At 35.8% G+C, this 18980-nt stretch overlaps 1 protein-coding gene across 14 annotated transcripts in view; it reads left to right on the forward strand.

Moving 5' to 3' along the window:
* Window positions 1-18980, forward strand: part of EMSY (EMSY transcriptional repressor, BRCA2 interacting) — an 87679-nt gene that overhangs the window by 25669 nt on the left and 43030 nt on the right. For all 14 annotated transcript variants that reach the window (XM_019449884.2, XM_053900115.1, XM_019449876.2 and 11 more), the window contains 2 exons: window positions 2453-2729; window positions 14894-15148. In XM_019449884.2, coding sequence (XP_019305429.1) covers window positions 2453-2729; window positions 14894-15148 — 532 coding nt within the window. The remainder of the gene's footprint in view (window positions 1-2452; window positions 2730-14893; window positions 15149-18980) is intronic.

Below are 18980 nucleotides of genomic sequence, written 5' to 3' on the forward strand. Positions count from 1 at the left end.
CAAACTGCTAATGTAGTTACATCTTATAATTCTCTGTGATACTACAAATACATAATGATGATATAGTCAAAGCTTCTTTGATATGTAGGTACTGAGTACGGACATACTCAGTAAATTTTGACTGATTTAACATTGGGCCTTCTTTAGGATTAATAGGAAAATAAAAGAGAATTTCTCCCTTAATTTCTTTAGATTTTTTAAAACAATTTTCTGCCCCAGGTAGGTAGAGGTAATTTTGGTGAAAGAAGAAAAAGACACTCTGCTCTGTTTTGGGTATCACCATACCACCATTATAGTCCCCCAGAATAAAACTGTGATACTATAGATTTGTAAATGATTTTTGTGTCCTCAACTGTAAAATGGGGATAATAATAGCATCCGTGTCATAGGATTTGGGGGAGATTTAAATTAGCTAGTGCACATTAGCTCTAGGAGTTCATCTTGATTTCGTTAGTTTCCTTAGGCCTACCATTTCCCTACGTCAACAAGTCCTGTTGACTACCTCTGAAAATAATCTGAATGCGATCACTTCTCTTTATTTTTGCTACTAACACCCCAGTCCAAGCAGCCTCTATTATTCCTAGTCTACCGCAGTAGTTTCTTTACTAGTCTCACTGCTTCCATTCTTGCTGGAATAGCATAGCAGCTAGAATGATCTTTTAAAATATAAATCAAATTTTGTTGTTTCCCCACTTAAAATTCTCCTATGGCTTCCTATTGTACTTAATATAATATTTAAATCCTTTACTATGGCTTATAAATTTGATCTGGCCCCTACTTCCTTTGCCAGCCCCTCCTTGCTCTATATGCTTTTTGTTACATTGGCTTTCTTTCTGTTTTTGAATACATCAAGCTGATTCTCCTTTGCTCCATCCTGTTCTTTCTCATCTGAAGTGCTTTGCCTCCCTATGTCTTAAACTTTTCCAGGCATACAGGCTAACCTTGAAGTCTCTTTCCTGCCTCTTTTTCCCCCTCCATTTCCTGTATCAAGCTATATGAGCAAATCCTGTTGGTTTTACCTTTAAATATATTTAGAATCTGTTTCCTTTTCACCACCTCTGCAGCCAGTGATCCTCTCTTCTTGGTTTAAACCAGGAATGTCCTTATTTGTCTTCCTGTTTCTACTCCCTCTTCCCTACTGTACTTTTCATCTAGCAGATAGAGTAATAATTCTTTTTGAAAAATATTTTTGAGAACTGTTTTAGATTTACAGAAAAATTGAGAGGATAGTACAGAGAGTTCTCATATACACTGCACTCAGTTTCTACTACTCTTAACATTTTATATTAGCATGGTACATTAGTTATCATTAATGAACTAGTATTGATGCATTAAGATTAACTAAAGTCCATGGTTCACTCAGATTTCTTTACCTATTGTCTTTTTTTTCTTCCAGGATACCACGGTACATTTACTTGTCATGTCTTCTTAGGTTCCTCTTGGCTGTGAAAGTTTCTCAGACTTCTCTTGTTTGGCAGTCTTGAAGAATATTGGTCAAATATTTTGTAGGATGCCCCACGACTGGAATTTGTCTGATGTTTTTCTCATGATTAGACTAGGGTTTTGGGTTTTCGGAAGGGAGACTATAGAGATAAAGTGCCATTTTCATCATAATCTACCAAGGGTATATAGTATCAACAGGAGCTTACATCCTCTAGTCCCCCATGACTTCCTTGATTCTATCTCCTGCTACTTTCTCTGTCATAAATTCTAATCCTGTTCATTAGGTCCTTGGAGTTTATTGACTATACCAAGCTGGCTTATGCCTCAGGGCCATTTTATTTGCTGCTTTCTGTGCCATTGGATGCACTTCCTCAAGGGGGCAACATTGTTCACGCTCCTTCTAGTTTCTGCTCAAATATTACCTTATCAGAGAGATTTTATTGAACACTTTATAAAAAGTAACACAGTGCTCCCAATATTCTTTCTTTCCCACCCTGCTTTATTGTCTCTTCCATTTTCTACGTGACATATATTTACTTTTCTAATTTGTTTATTGTTTCCCTCCCTACTTGTTAGAATTTAGCTTCATGAAAGTATGAGCTTTGTCTGTTTTGTTCATTCCACTATCCCCAGCATCTAGAACCATGCCTGGCACATAGTAGATGCTCAACAAATATTTATAAAGGAATGATTATCCAAATTACTTTCTAGAAAGATTGTGCCCATTATACTCCCTAAGTAGTATATTGAAATGCTTATTTCACCATATCTTTACAGCATTGAACGTTGTTTTTAAAAATATTTCGTTGGTAAAATTGTTTTTTCTTTTAAATACATTTTGATGATTACTAGTAAAGAAAAGCTTTCATGTATTTTTAGTTGTAGATTTCTCTGTGATGAATTGTTTCTTCGTATTTCATAAGCTATTTTTGAATTATGTGTAACTATGGGCCTAGATACATTAGCAGTATAGTAGGTTCATGAAAATAACTTATTTTTCCTTCCTTAGGTTATCATAGTGACCACATCACCAAGTTCAACCTTCGTGCCCAACATTCTCTCCAAATCCCATAACTATGCAGCAGTCACTAAGCTTGTACCGACATCAGTCATTGCTTCCACAACCCAGAAGCCACCAGTGGTTATAACTGCTTCACAGTCCTCCCTGGTCAGTAGTAGCAGCAGTGGCAGCAGCAGTTCTACACCATCACCTATTCCTAGTACAGTTGCAGTGACAGCTGTGGTTTCTTCCACACCATCAGTGGTCATGTCAACAGTAGCACAAGGTGAGTGGTGATCCACCATGTAATTCTGTCCCTGTGGTATATATGGGAATTTTGAAGAAAACCGTGTGAGTGTATTTTTCTGCTTTGGGTATGAAGGTCCCTGCTTTTATATCAGAAATTTACCACTCCTCTTCCCTTAGTTTGAGAATGTCAAGATAGTTGCTTACTATTTTCTTTTAGTAACATGCTTACTCCAAGATATTTTTATTCACATGCATAGTACCTAGTCACCTAGGCAATTAACATTCACAAAATGTAGGTTAACTCTGTCACAACAGATTTCAAAGGCATAATAAGCAAATATCTTGAATAGAATGAAGGTTTTATTTGTTATTTATTTTAAAAGAGTTTTGTTATTTTTTGAGTAATGTCTACAACCAACGTGGGGCTTAGACTTAGAACCCTGAGATCAAGAGTCACATGCTGTACTGACTGAGCCAGCCAGGTGCCTCTAATGAAATTTTTAAAAGAAGAACTTGAAATTGCAATATTGACCTTTGAGTACTGTAGGGGTTAGAGGCACAGTTATGTACTGTATTACAGCAGAGTAAGCTAGAGAACAGAAAATGTTACTCAGGAAATCATAAGGAAAAGAAAATACATTTATCATATTATATTGTATTTATCGAAAAAAATCTATGCGTATATGGACCCAATGCGGTTCAAACCTCTGTTGTTTAAGTCAACCATATTTTACTCAAGGTTTTTCAGAGGAACATTACGAGTAAGTTACCCAGTGATAAGAAGCAGGAGGAAGAGGATGATTTCAGGGACATGGCATTCACCTTTTCTCCAGTCTTCTAAATTTTTCTCTATTGGTGGATGCTGGGAGATATTAAGGGGAACTAAGACTGAACTGAAGGACCATTGCTGCTTAATAATAGCAGAGGAAAGGAAATGTAGAAATCTCAATTCCATGTTAGCCTAAATAAGTTTGGCTCTCTTTCATATCCTTGTATTTCTCCCTATGAAAGGCAAATAGCACACTGTCAGAAATTTTCTTCTTAGTGTTAATGAATCTTAAAGTGGGGATGGGAGAGAAGCATGTACTGTACAGAATTCATACCCATCATCGTAATCTCACAAAGGCAGCACAGAAGCAATACAGAATGGGACTTAGTATTCGTTTTCATTAAGTTTTACTTGAACATTACGTACCTAAGATAGAGTGGGACTTGGAAATATCCTAGTTTATGAACTAGTAGTGAATATAAGCACTAGAATAGGAAAAACACAAGTATTTTTCCTAATTGTTTTAGTAATGTTTAGTGTGTTCTGTATAACTGTGTAGGCAAGGAAGAGGCTATACTGTAGATGCGATGCAGTCAGTATTCTTTACAGCCCTAATGCTAGGATATGAAATTATCTGTCATTGTTTCCTGGCTCTAACACCTATTTAATGTCTCCATCAACAATAGGAAAATAGCAGGCTTGAAGTTTTCTTTTGTTACTTTACGTAATTAAAAAAATTCCAACCTCTCTATTTGCACAGCAGTAAACTATAATATAGCATTATTAAAAATAGAAAGAATTTTTACACAGAAAATTTATTGAAAATGTTGGTTGAACACATGATCCAAATTCATTATTTTAAAATTTGAAGATGAGAGAAGGAAAGGCCACCTGTCTCTGCACCTGGGTGACACCTGTGTCAAAACTGTCATCCAATGATAAACATTTTTCTCTTCCAGTACTCATCACACAGTTTGCTGAAGTTTTATTGTACTGTTAGAAATATTACTGTTCTTCAAAGGAGCATGTTATTTTTTTAAATAAAAGGGGTATTTCTCTTGGCTACTAATAAAATGTCTTTAGGCAAAATGAATATTCCATGCTTCTGTTTTTCACTCTGTTTTTTTCAGGTATCCTCTGAAACTCTTGGGAATTTTGGACTTCCCTGTTTTCTCTTTTGCTTCTTAGCATCCTATATCTTTTTGAGCTTCAAGTAGTCATAGGGGAGCTGGGCAAGGCTTCTCAGAGATTTCTTGGAAATTCACTGAAATTCAATAGATGATGAGAGCTATAAAAATAAACTATGTGAATGTAGATACTCAAGGATGTAGATAATCATATAGTTACATGATTCTTTTGAGCCTTTGAGATATTTAACTTACTTATTAGTGCTAAAAAGTTGTCGTTTTCTTTTAAAAAAGATAAATGTTAGTGGAAGTGGTAATATACAGACTGGAGTTGTCATTCAAACTATAGGGCTTCTGTAGGGCTTCTGTAGCAGCTTCTCTGTGTGTACCTGGGAAACAAGGGCATTCAGTGTCTGCTTCTGTTGGAGACTGGAGACAGGAGACAGGCTGTTTCAGAGTTGATGTATCTGTCTCTGGTTATTCTTGTAGAGGCAGCTGGTGGTGGAGTGGGTAAGAGTTTTAGTAGCAGTAACTTGGTGGGTGATTCCATGTTTATAAGTATAGAGGTGGTTCCAAAGGTAGGGAGTAGGGGGGTTGTGTATGATTGGCTTATGCTCTGGGAAGGAAAAGGAACTCCTTAATATTTATAATATGGGAATTCTGAAAATTCTTCTGATTAGAATGGTTATTTTGAGTTTGTTATCTGGAAGAAAGGAACATTTAAAACATTTTTTATTATGGAAAATTCCAATCACATTGAAGTAGAGAGACTAGTAAAATGAACCTGCATGTGCCCATTGCCCAGCTTCAGAGATGGGCAGAATATGGTCAGTCTTGTTTCACCTGAATCCACTGTTTTTCTTCATACACCCTTGACCTGGAATGTTTGGAAGCAGATCCCAGATATTACATAAATTCAGCTATAAATTCTACTGATGTATCCCTAAAAAAAGATCACAACTCACAGTGCTACTGTCACCTAGAATTTTTAACAGTTATTTCTTGATATAATAAAATATTCAATTCCTCTCCTAATTTTCTTATGTCATAAAAAATTTTTTTAAGTTCATTTATTCATTTTAAGAGAGACAGAGAAAGAAAGACAGAAGACAGACAGCATGAGCAGGGGAGGGGCAGAGAGAAAGGGAGACAGAGAATCCCAAGCAGGCTCTGTACTGTCAGCACAGAGCCCGATACAGGACTCGAACTCATGAACTGTGAGATCATGACCTCAGCTGAAATCAAGAGTTGGATGCTTAACCAACTGAGCCACCCAAGCGCTCCCCCCCCCCCCCCAAATTTTAATTGGGATCCAAACAGGGTCCACATATTGATTGATATGGTTATGTCTTCTTTAACTTAATAAGTCTCTCTTTTTTTTTTTCCTTTGCAATTCATTTGTTGAAGAAATCGGTCATTTTTCCTGAGAGTTTCCCATAGTCTGGATTTTGCTGATGTTTATCCCCATGATATGGTTCAAAAAGTTTTCCTGTTCCATGTATTTCTATAAAACTAGTAGTTAATCCAGAAGCTTGATCAGATTTGTCTGATTGTTTTGGGAGATGGGGGATTAAACATTTTATAAGTGGTATTCTGTACTTCCTGTTGTATCCCTTTAGGAGGCACGTAATGTCTGGTTTCTTTCTATAACGATATTAACATTGATCAGTAGGTATAAGTATTACCAACTGTTTATTAAAACAGCTATTGATAGTCTTTGCCTCAGTCATTATTTTATTGGTATTTGCAAAATGTATTTTATCTTTATTTTCTTCATTTATTAGGTGGAATTCTTAAAGAAGAACTTTGCCTTATTACCATTGGTTACTCTGAGTATAGTTCACATAGGAAAAGCAGGATAAATGCCTGAGTATTTCCTTCTGTTTTTTGTTTTCAGATGAGTAGGTTCAGTGATCAGTGAAATTTTTTTTCTCCATGTTAAGATTTTTCATGTCTATTAATCTATTACAGATATTCTTTTTTTTAATACTTATTTATTTTTGAGAGAGAGTGAGCATGAGCAAGTGAGGGGAAGAGAGAGGGGGAGACAGAGAATCCAAAGCAAGCTTCTTACTGTCAGCACAAAGCCCAACATGGGGCTCAAACCCACTAACCACAAGATCATGACCTTACCGAAGTCAGATGCTCCACCGACTGAGCCACTCAGGCACCTCAGTTGCAGATAATAAATTTTGGTGCTCAAATTTTCCCATCATTACAGTGGGAATTTCTTCAAGTTGGTTCCTAAATTCTTTTGACACAACCACAGTAGTCCTTAATAGCCCTTATTTTGTGATATGACAAGATGTTCTGGGTTCATCTTCTACATTTTCTGCCCCAGATTTGGAATTACACATTTTTTAAGGAGCCCTCGTTTCTTAGTGAGAAATGGTGTTTAGATACCATAGTCTGGGCACCATGGGGATGATCATTGCTACTGGATTGGTCATTATTTCTAAATCTTTTCTGTGGACAGAACTAGAGTCCTTTTTTTAAGGAGGAAATACATCATCAGTTTATACTGATATTATCAATTCCAATTTAGAATTAAGGATTTTTAACTTCTTTGTTTTTGTTTGTATAATTGTATCTTTTTTCTCCTTTTACTGAAAATCCTGGTTTCTGACAGTAAAGTAATATATTTGATTTATCCTGTAATATATAATAGTTTCAGAATAACAAAATCAATATGACTAACAATACAATCATTGAACAGAATTTAAGATTATTATGGTTCTTTTGGTTCTTAGGATATCCTAAGGATATATAGTCAAATTAGTGTATTTTAAAGTCACTTGAAATGACTTTTTTCCTTATACTTAACCTCTAATTTAATATACGGTTAGGTTAATTTGTTTCATTTTGTTTTGTTTTTACTGATTGCAATTTAAAATATTTTTCCGTAATTTATAATTGCATAGAAGTTTATGTTCCAGAGTCAAATCCACAAAAGAAGGTGTGTTTTTAGAAATCTGTCTGTTATTTATGGTTCTTACACCCTGTTTTGTCCTTCCCTGATTGGTAACCTTTTTTTCCTTTGGTTAGTTTTTTATATATTCTTCCATTTTTTAAATATGTAAGCAAATTTGTATATATCATATTCCCTCTTTGTTTGATAAAAGGTAACATATATATATAGACACCTGGACACTTTAGTGTTGGGAGAGAGAATTTTTATTTGGTAGTTATAAGTCTGGTGCTGGTAATACCAAAAAAGGTGGTAGTTAAAATATGCCTTATGTGTATAGAATGAAGTAGTTTATTTTAGATGACTGTTTCATATTTGATTCCTCCCCTTTTTTCTCCTGTAGATTGCATAGCTTTTTTTGTTGTTGTTATCTCTTAAATCTATATGATTTATGTCTCTTAAATCTTGTTCCTCTTAAGGCAAAGTAGGCTATTGTTTATTACACAGGTTGATTACTGTGACCTTTCTACCTTTAATTCTACCTATTTTTCAGTTAAATCCTATTGCCATTGTCTTCTCTCATATTTTGGTGAGAGAAATTTTCTTTTGTCTCATTCTTCTCCTCATATTCTTTTGTGGACTTCATGAATTATTTACCCAATACTGTGTCTGTCTTCCACTGACCTTTTATTTTCTGTCTTTGACCCCACTTTAACCTAAATAACATATTGTTTTCAATTGTATCCACTAAATACTGCTCTTCTCTTCACTGTATTTATTTTCTTTAGACTCATCCTGAATGCAGATCCTGTTTTCCATTTCTGTTTCATGAAACCCTTTCCTTAGGAAATCCCTCAACCCCGTCAATTCAAATGTGGTCCTCGTTTATCATTTAAATTTTTTAAAACCTAAAAGTATTAATGGATTAAATGATTTTAGTGAACAAAGGTCCATCAGTAATCCTACCACTCTATCACAATAGCACTTTCCATTTTATGTATTTATTAATGCCTTTTTACCTATTTGAATAATATTTTTCATTTATTTGGAATAAAAAACCTGTATTCCATTTGGAATCATACATTTTTCCATATAACATTCTTCTATTTTTCTAAACTATCCTAATTTTTTTCAATACTATTTAATATTTCTATTACTATTACAGTTTATTAAATTATTCTCTTAATGTTGGATATTTAGAGTATTTCCAGATTTTGATGTTAGAGATCTACCTGTAGCCTTTTTACCTATACACCTTTGTGAATTTAATTGAACCCTCTCTTTTATTAGAACCAGCTTTCAGGAGCAGGATTACCGAATCAGAAGGTTGCAGTTTGTTTGTTTTTTTTATAGAGGTTGCTAAGTGTTATATTTTAGCTCCCTGAACTATATCTTCTTGGAATAGTTCACTAGTATGTGTCCACTATTAAGTTTTTGTTCCTCCTGTTTATAAAAAATGGGGGCGAGGGAGTATAACTTCTAAGATTAAACAAATTTTTGAATGGCATACTATTTAACTAGCCAGTTGTTTAATACCTTTTTTTCCCCTTTAATCTCTATAAGACAAAACACAGGTAATATTCCTACAGTTATGTATCTTCTTTCCCCTTCACTTATATGACTTTGGTATTTTGATGTGTTTTGGGCTTCACTTTCTTTGGGGCTCATGTTAAGACTCTTAAGAATTTCATGTTTATTCAGAATTACCAGTGTGGCCTGAACTATATTTAATTCCTCCAAATGTGGACTGTTATGTCAGTGGTATTCACAGCAGTCTATATTCTTTCGCATTCAGATGTTTAATAAATTTTACAGAGCCCTGGATTATTAATATATAAATTGAATTACAAAATTTGATAAGTAATTAAATTACTTTACATAAATCTGACTGAGTGGTTTTTAAAAGAAGAAAATTTATTATCTCATAAAAGTAAAAGTCCAGAAGCAGAGAAATTCCAGTTAGGTTATATCAAGAAATTTCTTTTCACCTTTCTTCTCTTCTTTCCTTGGTGTATCAACTTTTTTCTCAGGTAGCTCATATCGTGGTTGCAGCATGAGTGCAGCAATTCCATGTACCACATGCATATACAAAAACCAGCAAAGGAATAAGAGACAGTCCCCTTTTGTGAGTCTCTCTTAGGAAAGAGAAAACCTTTCCCAGAAGGTTCCCTTCATGTCTTTTTGGCCACAACTGTCATACACCTAGCCTAAAGTAATCCCTGGTGAGAGGAATGGGGCCATCATGACTGACTTATTAGATCAATTAGAAATTGCCCTTTAGAGCTGGCGTGGGGCCAGCCTTCCATAAAAATACATTCCAGTGCCTAGGAAGGTAGATCCTTTTGAGAGGAGAAATAGGTTTTTGTTAGAAAAGAGGAAGGAGGAGGAAAAAAAATTAATCAGACAACCAAGCATGTATATTGCATTAGATTATTTAATAAATGATTTTAGAACAATTAGTTTTTCACTTGGTCTTATGTTGCACACATCAATAAGATTAAATTGGTTCATAGAATTGTTCAAATAATCTTTTATCTTTTTTTTTTTTTTTTGGTCTGCTTATAATATCACTTACTGAGAGAGGAGTGTAAATATCTCCAGCTATAATTGTGGCCTTGTGCATTTCTCTTTTTAACACTGTCATTTTTTATTTTTTGTATTTTGAGCTGCTATTAGGTAGATGCATGCACATTTAGGATTGTTGTTCTTTTTTTTTTTTTTTAATGTTTATTTAAAGAAACATTTGAGAGAGAGTGAGCAGGGTAGGGGCAGAGAGAGAAGGGGACAGAGGATCTGAAGCAGGCTCTGCACTGACAGCAGCGAGCCCAAAGTGGAGCCTGAACTCACAAACTGTGAGATCATGACCTGAGCCAAAGCCAGCTGCTCAACTGACAGAGCCACCCAGGCGCCCCAGGATTGTTGTCTTTCTTAAAAAAAATTTTTATTATTGAAGTGTAGTTGACTTTGGTATCTTGATGAAATGACCTCCTTTTTATTATAAAGCATTGCTCTTTTTCTCTGGTAATACCTCTTGTTTTGATGTCTACCTTTTCTGTAGCCACTCCAGGTTTCTTATAATTAGTGTTTGCACAATATATCTTTTCTCATCCATTTACTTTTAACCCGTCTGCCCTTTGCATTTAAAATGCATCTCTTGGAGTGCCTGGGTTGGCTCAGCTGGTTAAGTGTCCTACTCTTGATTTCACTTCAGGTTGTGATCTCATACTTGGTGGGATCCAGCCATGCATCGGGCTCTGCTGACAGTGTGGAGCTTGCTTGGAATTCTCTCCCTCTCTCTCTCTGCTCCTGTCCTGCTCACACACACTCTCTTGCGCTCTCTCTCTCTCTCTCTCTCTCTCTCAAAATTAAACATATAAAAAATAAAATGCATCTCATGAACATTGTATAGTTGTCTTTTTTTAAATCCAATTTGGCCATCTCTGCCTTTTAATTGAATTATTTAGTCCATTTACATTTAATGTAATTATCAATATGATTGAGTTCAAGTCTACTATCTTGGTAATTGTTTTTTATTCATCCTCTGTTCTTTGTTTCCTTTTCCCTTTTTTCTCATCTTTTAGATTTGTTGATTTTTTTTTTTAAAAAGGATTTCATTTTATGTCTTCTGTTGGCTTCTTAAATAAACATGTGTGTATATTTACTTTTTTTTTTTTTAATTTTTTTTTTTTCAACGTTTTTTATTTTATTTTTGGGACAGAGAGAGACAGAGCATGAACGGGGGAGGGTCAGAGAGAGAGGGAGACACAGAATCGGAAACAGGCTCCAGGCTCTGAGCCATCAGCCCAGAGCCTGACGCGGGGCTCGAACTCACGGACCGCGAGATCGTGACCTGGCTGAAGTCGGACGCTTAACCGACTGCGCCACCCAGGCGCCCCATACTTTTTTTAATATATAATTTTTAAATAGTTTCTCTAGAGTTGGGTCTCAACCTCCACATATGGACATTTTGGACCAGATAATTCTTTGCTATGGAAGGCTGACCTGTACATTAGAGGATGTTTAACAGCATTTCTGACCTCTGCTTACTAGATACTAAGCACACCCCCTGTCATGACAGTGAAAAGTGTCTTTAGTAATTGCCAGCTTTGGGGGGAGGAGGGGGCAGGCTGCCTTTAGTTGAGAACTGAGCTCTAGAGCTTACAATATGGATTTTTAATTTATAACAGCCTGTCTTCAGGTAATATACCACTTCCCATATTGTATTAGAATCTTAGAATAGTATACTTTTTTTTCTCTCTCAGACTGTGCTATGGTTGTCCTACATTTAAATTCTATATGTTATAAGCCCCAGATTGCATTGTTGACTATTTTTGCTTTAAACAATTTTCTTTTAAAGAAATTACATACAAGGAGTAAAAAGTCTTTTATATTTAGCAAGCTCGTCTTGTACTTTTCCTACTCTAGCCCTGGCTGAGCCATTTTTCCAAGGAACCGTGATTCCTCTTCATGGAAAGTGATAATTAGAAGCTAAAATCTTGGTGCTAGATATGCTACTACTATGTTGTGTGTGTGTGCAAGTATGGGCATGCGTGTATGTGTACACGTGCAAAAGCACCTGTGTGTACATTTATATTCACACTCACATGTTTACATCTATATTTATTTCTATATATGGAAAACTGTGGGCTCATATTGCTATGTCTAATTTTAATTAAACAACTGTAGTTTTCTCCATTCCCTTCTTTGATAGTGAAAAACCTAATTTCCATTATCTTTCATATATGTACTTATTTTGTCAGTTCCCCAGTATGCAACCAGTCTGTCATTGCTGTTACTGCCCCCACCTCTATGCTTTTGCATATGCCTTCCTATCTTCACTCAGGCTCTGACATTCTGCAAAGTCCTGCATCACCACACCTGTTCTGACACCCTGCCCATGTCACCCTTTTGCATGGATGCCACTCTCACCCTACTCAACTGACACCTAAGGCAGGCTGACACCTATGGCAGGCTGCCTTCCCATCCAGAAGACCTTTTCACTTAGTTTGGGTTCTGACCTTACCTTAGCCACCCCTTCCTGTGGACATTCTGCTCAAGCTTTGAGACTATTAGGTGGCTCACACTCATGGAACCCCTCTGTATCTTACTTGGGCTCTAAAGCTATATGCATGGTATCCCCTGAGTTTCCCCAGCATTGACACCCTCCTCATCTTATTGACTTCCATGCTAGTCCAGTTTCTGCAATGGGCTCTGACATTTCATGCTAAGCCACTCTTCTGCTTAGCTGCGTTGTACCAGCTGATGGCTTTAGCACTGAATTGTTTGGGAAGCAATGACAAAATGAAGAGAATTTTCTACTTGTTAAAACAAAAATAGCATTTATTACAGTTTGTAATGATAAATCTGTATAATCATTTGATTATCTTCTCTTGTAACCTTTCTGAAGGTAGGGACTGTTTCATGGATACAATTTAGTTTCCCGAAGATCTACCATAAGGTATATGCTCAGTAAGTTTTTACTGAATGAACACATACTCAGAGAGTTTAAGTACTTTAATCAGATCATATAGCTGTTAATGTGTTTGTGAGTTGAAGGTACAATGTGAACATAATTCTCTGATTCTAAAGTTATCCTGACTACTTTTATACCAGATACTTTTACCATAAAAAACTATATGGAGAACATAGGGAGTTTCTCATGTGCACAATTTACCACAGTTAATACAAGAGTTCATTATAAATTCAATATAAAGGTTAGAGCTTTTAAAAATAGTATCTATCACTCGTATAAAACATTATGCTCCTTGAATCATAAAATGTTGGTGCTGAATGGGGCTCCAGAGATAATCTAGTTCAGCACAACTAAGCAGTATAACACACATATGTCACCAAAATATTAGTATTTGGGGATGGATAGGGTTGAGTGAGGTGGGAGAATGTGTAAGTAATGTGGTTAAGCCCTCCAGGGGATTCTAATTACACCTTTTGCCTGTCAGTCCTCAATCTGTGATTTTACCTGATATGCACAGCAACAGTCTCCTGCTTGGAGACTTGTAGGGCAATTCAACAAATGGGGGAAGCTGAGGTCCTAGGAGTCAGAATCACTTTTCAAGGTATCTTTTCTGTCTTTATCATTCTCCACAAGCATTTTACATAAGAATGTGGTATTTAAAATTTTTTCTGTAATACAAAGTAATTGTCATGTTGGGGGTGTGAAAGAAGAAGGTGTGAAATAGCCTAAGAATTTGATAATTCGGCTATTTATGAGTTTCATTTCATTCCAGCAGTGCTCAAAAAGTTGATATGATGAGTTATACTCCAAGTCATTAGGAAAATTAATTCATTTACAGATAAAAGTCCTGTTGAGTTGTTGAAGAATTATAAGAAAATTACTGATTACTGGTACTCCTTACCTATGCATACTGCTAATATTAGCATTACACTAAGAAGCAATGTCTTACTACCTTATATCAATCAGAATTTTGTTGCTGTGTTAAGAAATCTACCCCTGAAATCATTGTTGTGCTATACGCTAACTTGGATGTAAATTAAAAAAAAAGAAAAAATTAAATAATAAATAAATGTGGAAAAAAAAGAATTTTTTTTCTGTGGATGTATTGAGTATGCCCACTTGTAATTTTCACAGATTATTTAATGACAGATCTCAAGAAATGACTTTAATTTATAGATTATCAGAAATGAGACCTAGAAAAACTACTTTGTCATGCTGAAAAGTTCAAAAGATGAATGTTTCAGTGTGAGATATTTTCTCATGTCTTGTTTAAATTGACTTACCAGAACTTGAAAAGTAATATTTAAAAAGAATGTATTACAAATAAAATTCAAAACTTAGTTTGATTTATTCTTTTATTATTCACATTAAGAACCTGTATTTTCTAACAGAAAATTTCCTGAGAGACATGTGTGAATATCCTTCCTGATACTGTGTTTCTTTCATTCTAACTGTCCACCAAGGGAAATCAGTTTTTTTGAGTGTGAGAGCAATCATGCCTCCCTTGCAAGGTTTGAGGACTGTACAGCGAATATATAAAATACCATATATTATATATGACATTTAATAGGTGCTTAATAAGTCATTGTTTTTATCGATTTACCTAATATAAGAAGTATCTTAGTGGCGCCTGGGTGGCTCGGTCGGTTGAGGGTCCGACTTCAGCTCAGGTCATGATCTCACAGTTCGTGAGTTCGAGCCCCGCGTCGGACTCTGTGCTGACAGCTCAGAGCCTGGAGCCTGCTTCAGATTCTGTGTCTCCTCTTCTCTGTCCCTCCCCCTTGCTCATGCTCTGTCTCTCTCTCAAAAATAAATAAACATTAAAAAAAATTTTTTTTAAATGTATTAAAAAAATTTAAAAAAAGAAGTATCTTTAAGTATGTTTTACTGTTAAATAAGTTCTTTTCCCCTTACTCTTCTACAGGCGTATCTACATCAGCGATCAAAATGGCATCGACCAGACTTCCTTCCCCCAAAAGTTTAGTGGGTGCCCCAACTCAGATTCTTGCACAGTTTCCTAAACAGCATCAACAGTCTCCTAAGCAGCAGTTACATCAAGTGCAGCAACAGACCCAGCAGCAGGTGGCCCAGCCTGCTCCAGTATCTCATCAGCAACAGCCTCAGCAGTCTCCTTTGCCACCTGGTATCAAGCCTACCATTCAAATCAAACAGGAGTCAGGTAACTGGAAAATGTTTACAATATGTAATTCTTCCCCAATCGCTACTTCTCTGAAGACTGCTCGTTTACATGGATATAGTTTCCTCAAGCCCCAGAATTTTAATTCTAAAATATATTTTGAGAGCCTCCTGTTGGAAATACATATGTAGAAAGAACTGGAGCTTGGGAATAGAAATGAGAAAAAAAGCAGTTTGCTCAGCCGTAGCAGTTATTTCCCCTGGACTCTCCAGGGAGATAAAGAAGCTGAGGAAACAACCCAGTTTTTAGAATTATACTCTGGATGCATTGGGATTATAGAAAGTAGGCAGTTGAAAAATTAGTCTGGAGAGTTCTGTGTTAGAATGCCATTTTATGAATTTGGCATAAAATTGTACAAGCAGAGGTGCTGAGATTGTAGGACATTGTGTACAGAGAAGTTTGTGGTTTGTGGAATAACAGTTTAGCAGTTTACTGAAAGCATCTCCAGGGCAGTGGGAACTCAGAAGTAAGAATCAATTATTTGAAGTTATTGAATCATAAAAGTATTGAATAAAAAGGCAGGTAGGGTGGAGGCTCAAACACAGGTAAATTAAAAAGACTGTTAATAGGTACATCTTTAAGAAATGAAAGTGGATGTTTTTTTTTCCTCCAATGAATCTGGACTTTATTTGGTGGTAGAAGAAGCATTTGGAAGATGCCAACATTTTCAGCTTTGTTTTGGTTTTTGATGGGAATATTTTATTACTAGTTTTTGAGATATAATTGACATACAACATTGTATTACTTATAGATATACAACATAATGATTTTTTTTTTTAATTTTTTTTAACGTTTATTTATTTTTGAGACAGAGAGAGACAGAGCATGAACGGGGGAGGGTCAGAGAGAGAGGGAGACACAGAATCTGAAACAGGCTCCAGGCTCTGAGCTGTCAGCACAGAGCCCGACGCGGGGCTCGAACTCATAGACCACGAGATCATGACCTGAGCCGAAGTCGGACGCTCAACCGACTGAGCCACCCAGGCACCCCCATAATGATTTATTTATATATTTCAAAGTGTTTACAATGAATTTAGTTAACATCCATTATCAAACATAGTTACGTATTTTTTTCTTGTGATGAGAACTTTTAAGATTTATTCTCTAAGCATCTTTCAAATACAGTACAGTTACTATGGTATAGTTACTGCAGTAACTATAGTATTGTTAACTGCAGTCACCATACAGTATGTTACATCCTCAGGATTTATTTGCCTTATAACTGGAAACTTAGACCTTTTGACTACATTTTGGCCAACTTTCCACCCCCTGCCTCTGGCAATCACCAATATTCTTTATATGTATGAATCCATTTTTTAAAAAAAAAAGATTCTACATATAAGTAAGATCATGCAGTGTGTGTCTTTCTGTGTCTTATTTCACTTAGCATAATGCCCTCAAAGTCCATCCATGTTGTTGCAAGTGGCGGGATTTTCTTTTTTTTTAAGTTTTTAAAGAGGTTTTATTTATTTTTTTTTTATTTTAAAGTGTATTTATTTATTCTGAGAGAGAGAGAAAAAGAGAGATAGCAGGGAGAGGCACAGAGAGAGGGAGAGAGAATCCCAAGCAGGTTCCTCACTGTCAGCATAGAGCCTGACAAGGAGCTCAATCTCATGAACAACGATGTCATGACCTGAGCTGAAATCAAGAGTCAGACGCTTAACTGAGCCACCCAGGTGCCCTTTTTAAGTTTTTATTTTAACTCCAGTTAGTTAGCATACAGTGTGATATTAGTTTCAGGTCTACAATATGGTGATTCTGCAGTTCCATACATCACCCAGTGCTTACCACAGCAAGTGTGCTCTTTAATCTCCAACATCTATTTAACCCATCCACCTACCCTCCCTCCGCTGTGGTAACCATCAGTTTTGTTCTCTATAATGAACAGTCTGTTTCTTAGTTTATCTTTTTCCCTTTATTGATTTGTTTCTTAAATTCCACATTTCAGTGAAATCATACAGCATTTATCTTTCTCCGACTAACTTATTTTGTTTAGCATTATATTTCCTAGCTCCATCCATGTTGTAAATGCAAGAGTTCATTCTTCTTTATGGCTGGATAATATTCCTGTGTGTGTGTGTGTGTGGGTGGGTGTGTGGGTGTGTGTGTGTGTGTTTGTACACTTCCTTCATCCATTCATGTATCAGTGGACACTTGGGCTGCTTCCACAGTTATGGAAAATAATACTGCAGGAAACATGGGAGGGAGTGCATGTATCCTTTTACCGTTAGGATTTTGTATTCTTTGGTTAAAAACCCCCAATAGTGTGATTACTAGACCCTAGGGTTCTTTTTTTTATTTTCTTCTTTTAATTTTTTAGTTCTTTTTTTAATTTTTTGAGGAACTCGCATACTGTTTTCCACAGTGGCTGCACCAGTTTGCATTCCTACCAGTAGTGCACAAAAGTTCTTTTTTCCACATCCTCACCAACAGTTGGTGTTTCTTGCGTTTTTAGTTTAGCCATTCTGACAGGCATGAGGTGATACCTCATTGTAGTGAGGAGATATTTCATTTCCCTGATGATAAGTGACGATGAGCATCTTTTCATGTGTCTGTTGGCTGTCTGGATATCTTTGGAGAAGTGTTCATGTCTTCTGCCCATTTTTTAATTGGATTATTTGATTTTTGGGTACTGAGTTTTAGAACTTCTTTATATATTTTGGATATTAACCCTTTATCAGATATGTCATTTGCAGATATCTTCTCTCATTCTGTAGGCTGCCTTTTAGTTTGGTTGTTTCCTTCACTGTGCAGAAGCTTTTTAATTTGATGTAGTCCCCAAGTTTATTTTTGCTTTTGTTTCCGTTGCCTCAGGAGACCTATCTAGAAAAAAGTTGCTACAGCTGATGTCAAAGAAGTTGCTGCCTATGTTCCCTTCTAGGGTTTTTATGGTTTCAGTTGTCACATTTAGGTCCTCAATTTGTTTCAATTTATTTTTGTGTATGATTTAAGAATGTGGTCCAGTTTTATTCTTTTGCATGTTCCTGTCCAGTTTTCCCAATACCATTTGAGGAAGAGACTTTTTTCTCATTGGATATTCTTTCCTTCTTTGCCAAAGATTGATTGGCCATATAATTGTGGGTTTATTTTGGAGTTTTCTATTCTGTTCCATTGATCTATGTGTCTCTATTGTGCCAGTACTATACTGTTTTCATAACTACAGTTTTGTAATATAACTTGAGTTATGAATTCATTGTGAAGCCTCTGGCTTTGCTTTTTTCCTTTTCAAGACTACTTTGGCTGTTAGGAATCTTTTGTGGTTCTATACAAATTTTAGGATTGTTCTAGTTCTGTGAAAAATGCTGTTGGTATTTTGATAGGGATTGCATTAAATGTGCAGATTGCTATGAGTAGTAAAGACATTTTAGCAGTATTTGTTCTTTCAATCCATGAGCATGGAATGTCTTTCCATTTCTTTGTGTCTTCAGTTTCTTTCATCAGTGTTTTATGTTTGCAGAGTATAGGTCTTTCACCTCTTTGGGTAGGTTTGTTGCTAGTTATCTTACTGTTTTTGGTGAAATTATAAATGAGATTGTTCTGTTAATTTCTTTTTCTGCAGCTTCATTATTGGTATTTAGAAATGCAACAGATTTTTATAAACTGATTTTTTATCCTGTGACTGTACTGAATTTGTTTATCAGTTCTAGCTGTTGTTTTGGTGCAGTTTTTCAGAGGGTCATGTCATCTGCACATAATGAAAGTTTGACTTCTTTCTTACCGATTTAGATACCTTTTATTTCTTTTTGTTGTCTAATTGCTGTGGCTACGACTTCCAGTATTATGTTGAATAAAAGTGGGGAGAGTGGACATCCTT

This window comes from Panthera pardus, unplaced genomic scaffold (genome assembly GCF_024362965.1).
Source record: "Panthera pardus isolate Hobbes unplaced genomic scaffold, ASM2436296v1 HiC_scaffold_12, whole genome shotgun sequence".
Lineage (NCBI taxonomy): Eukaryota > Metazoa > Chordata > Mammalia > Carnivora > Felidae > Panthera > Panthera pardus.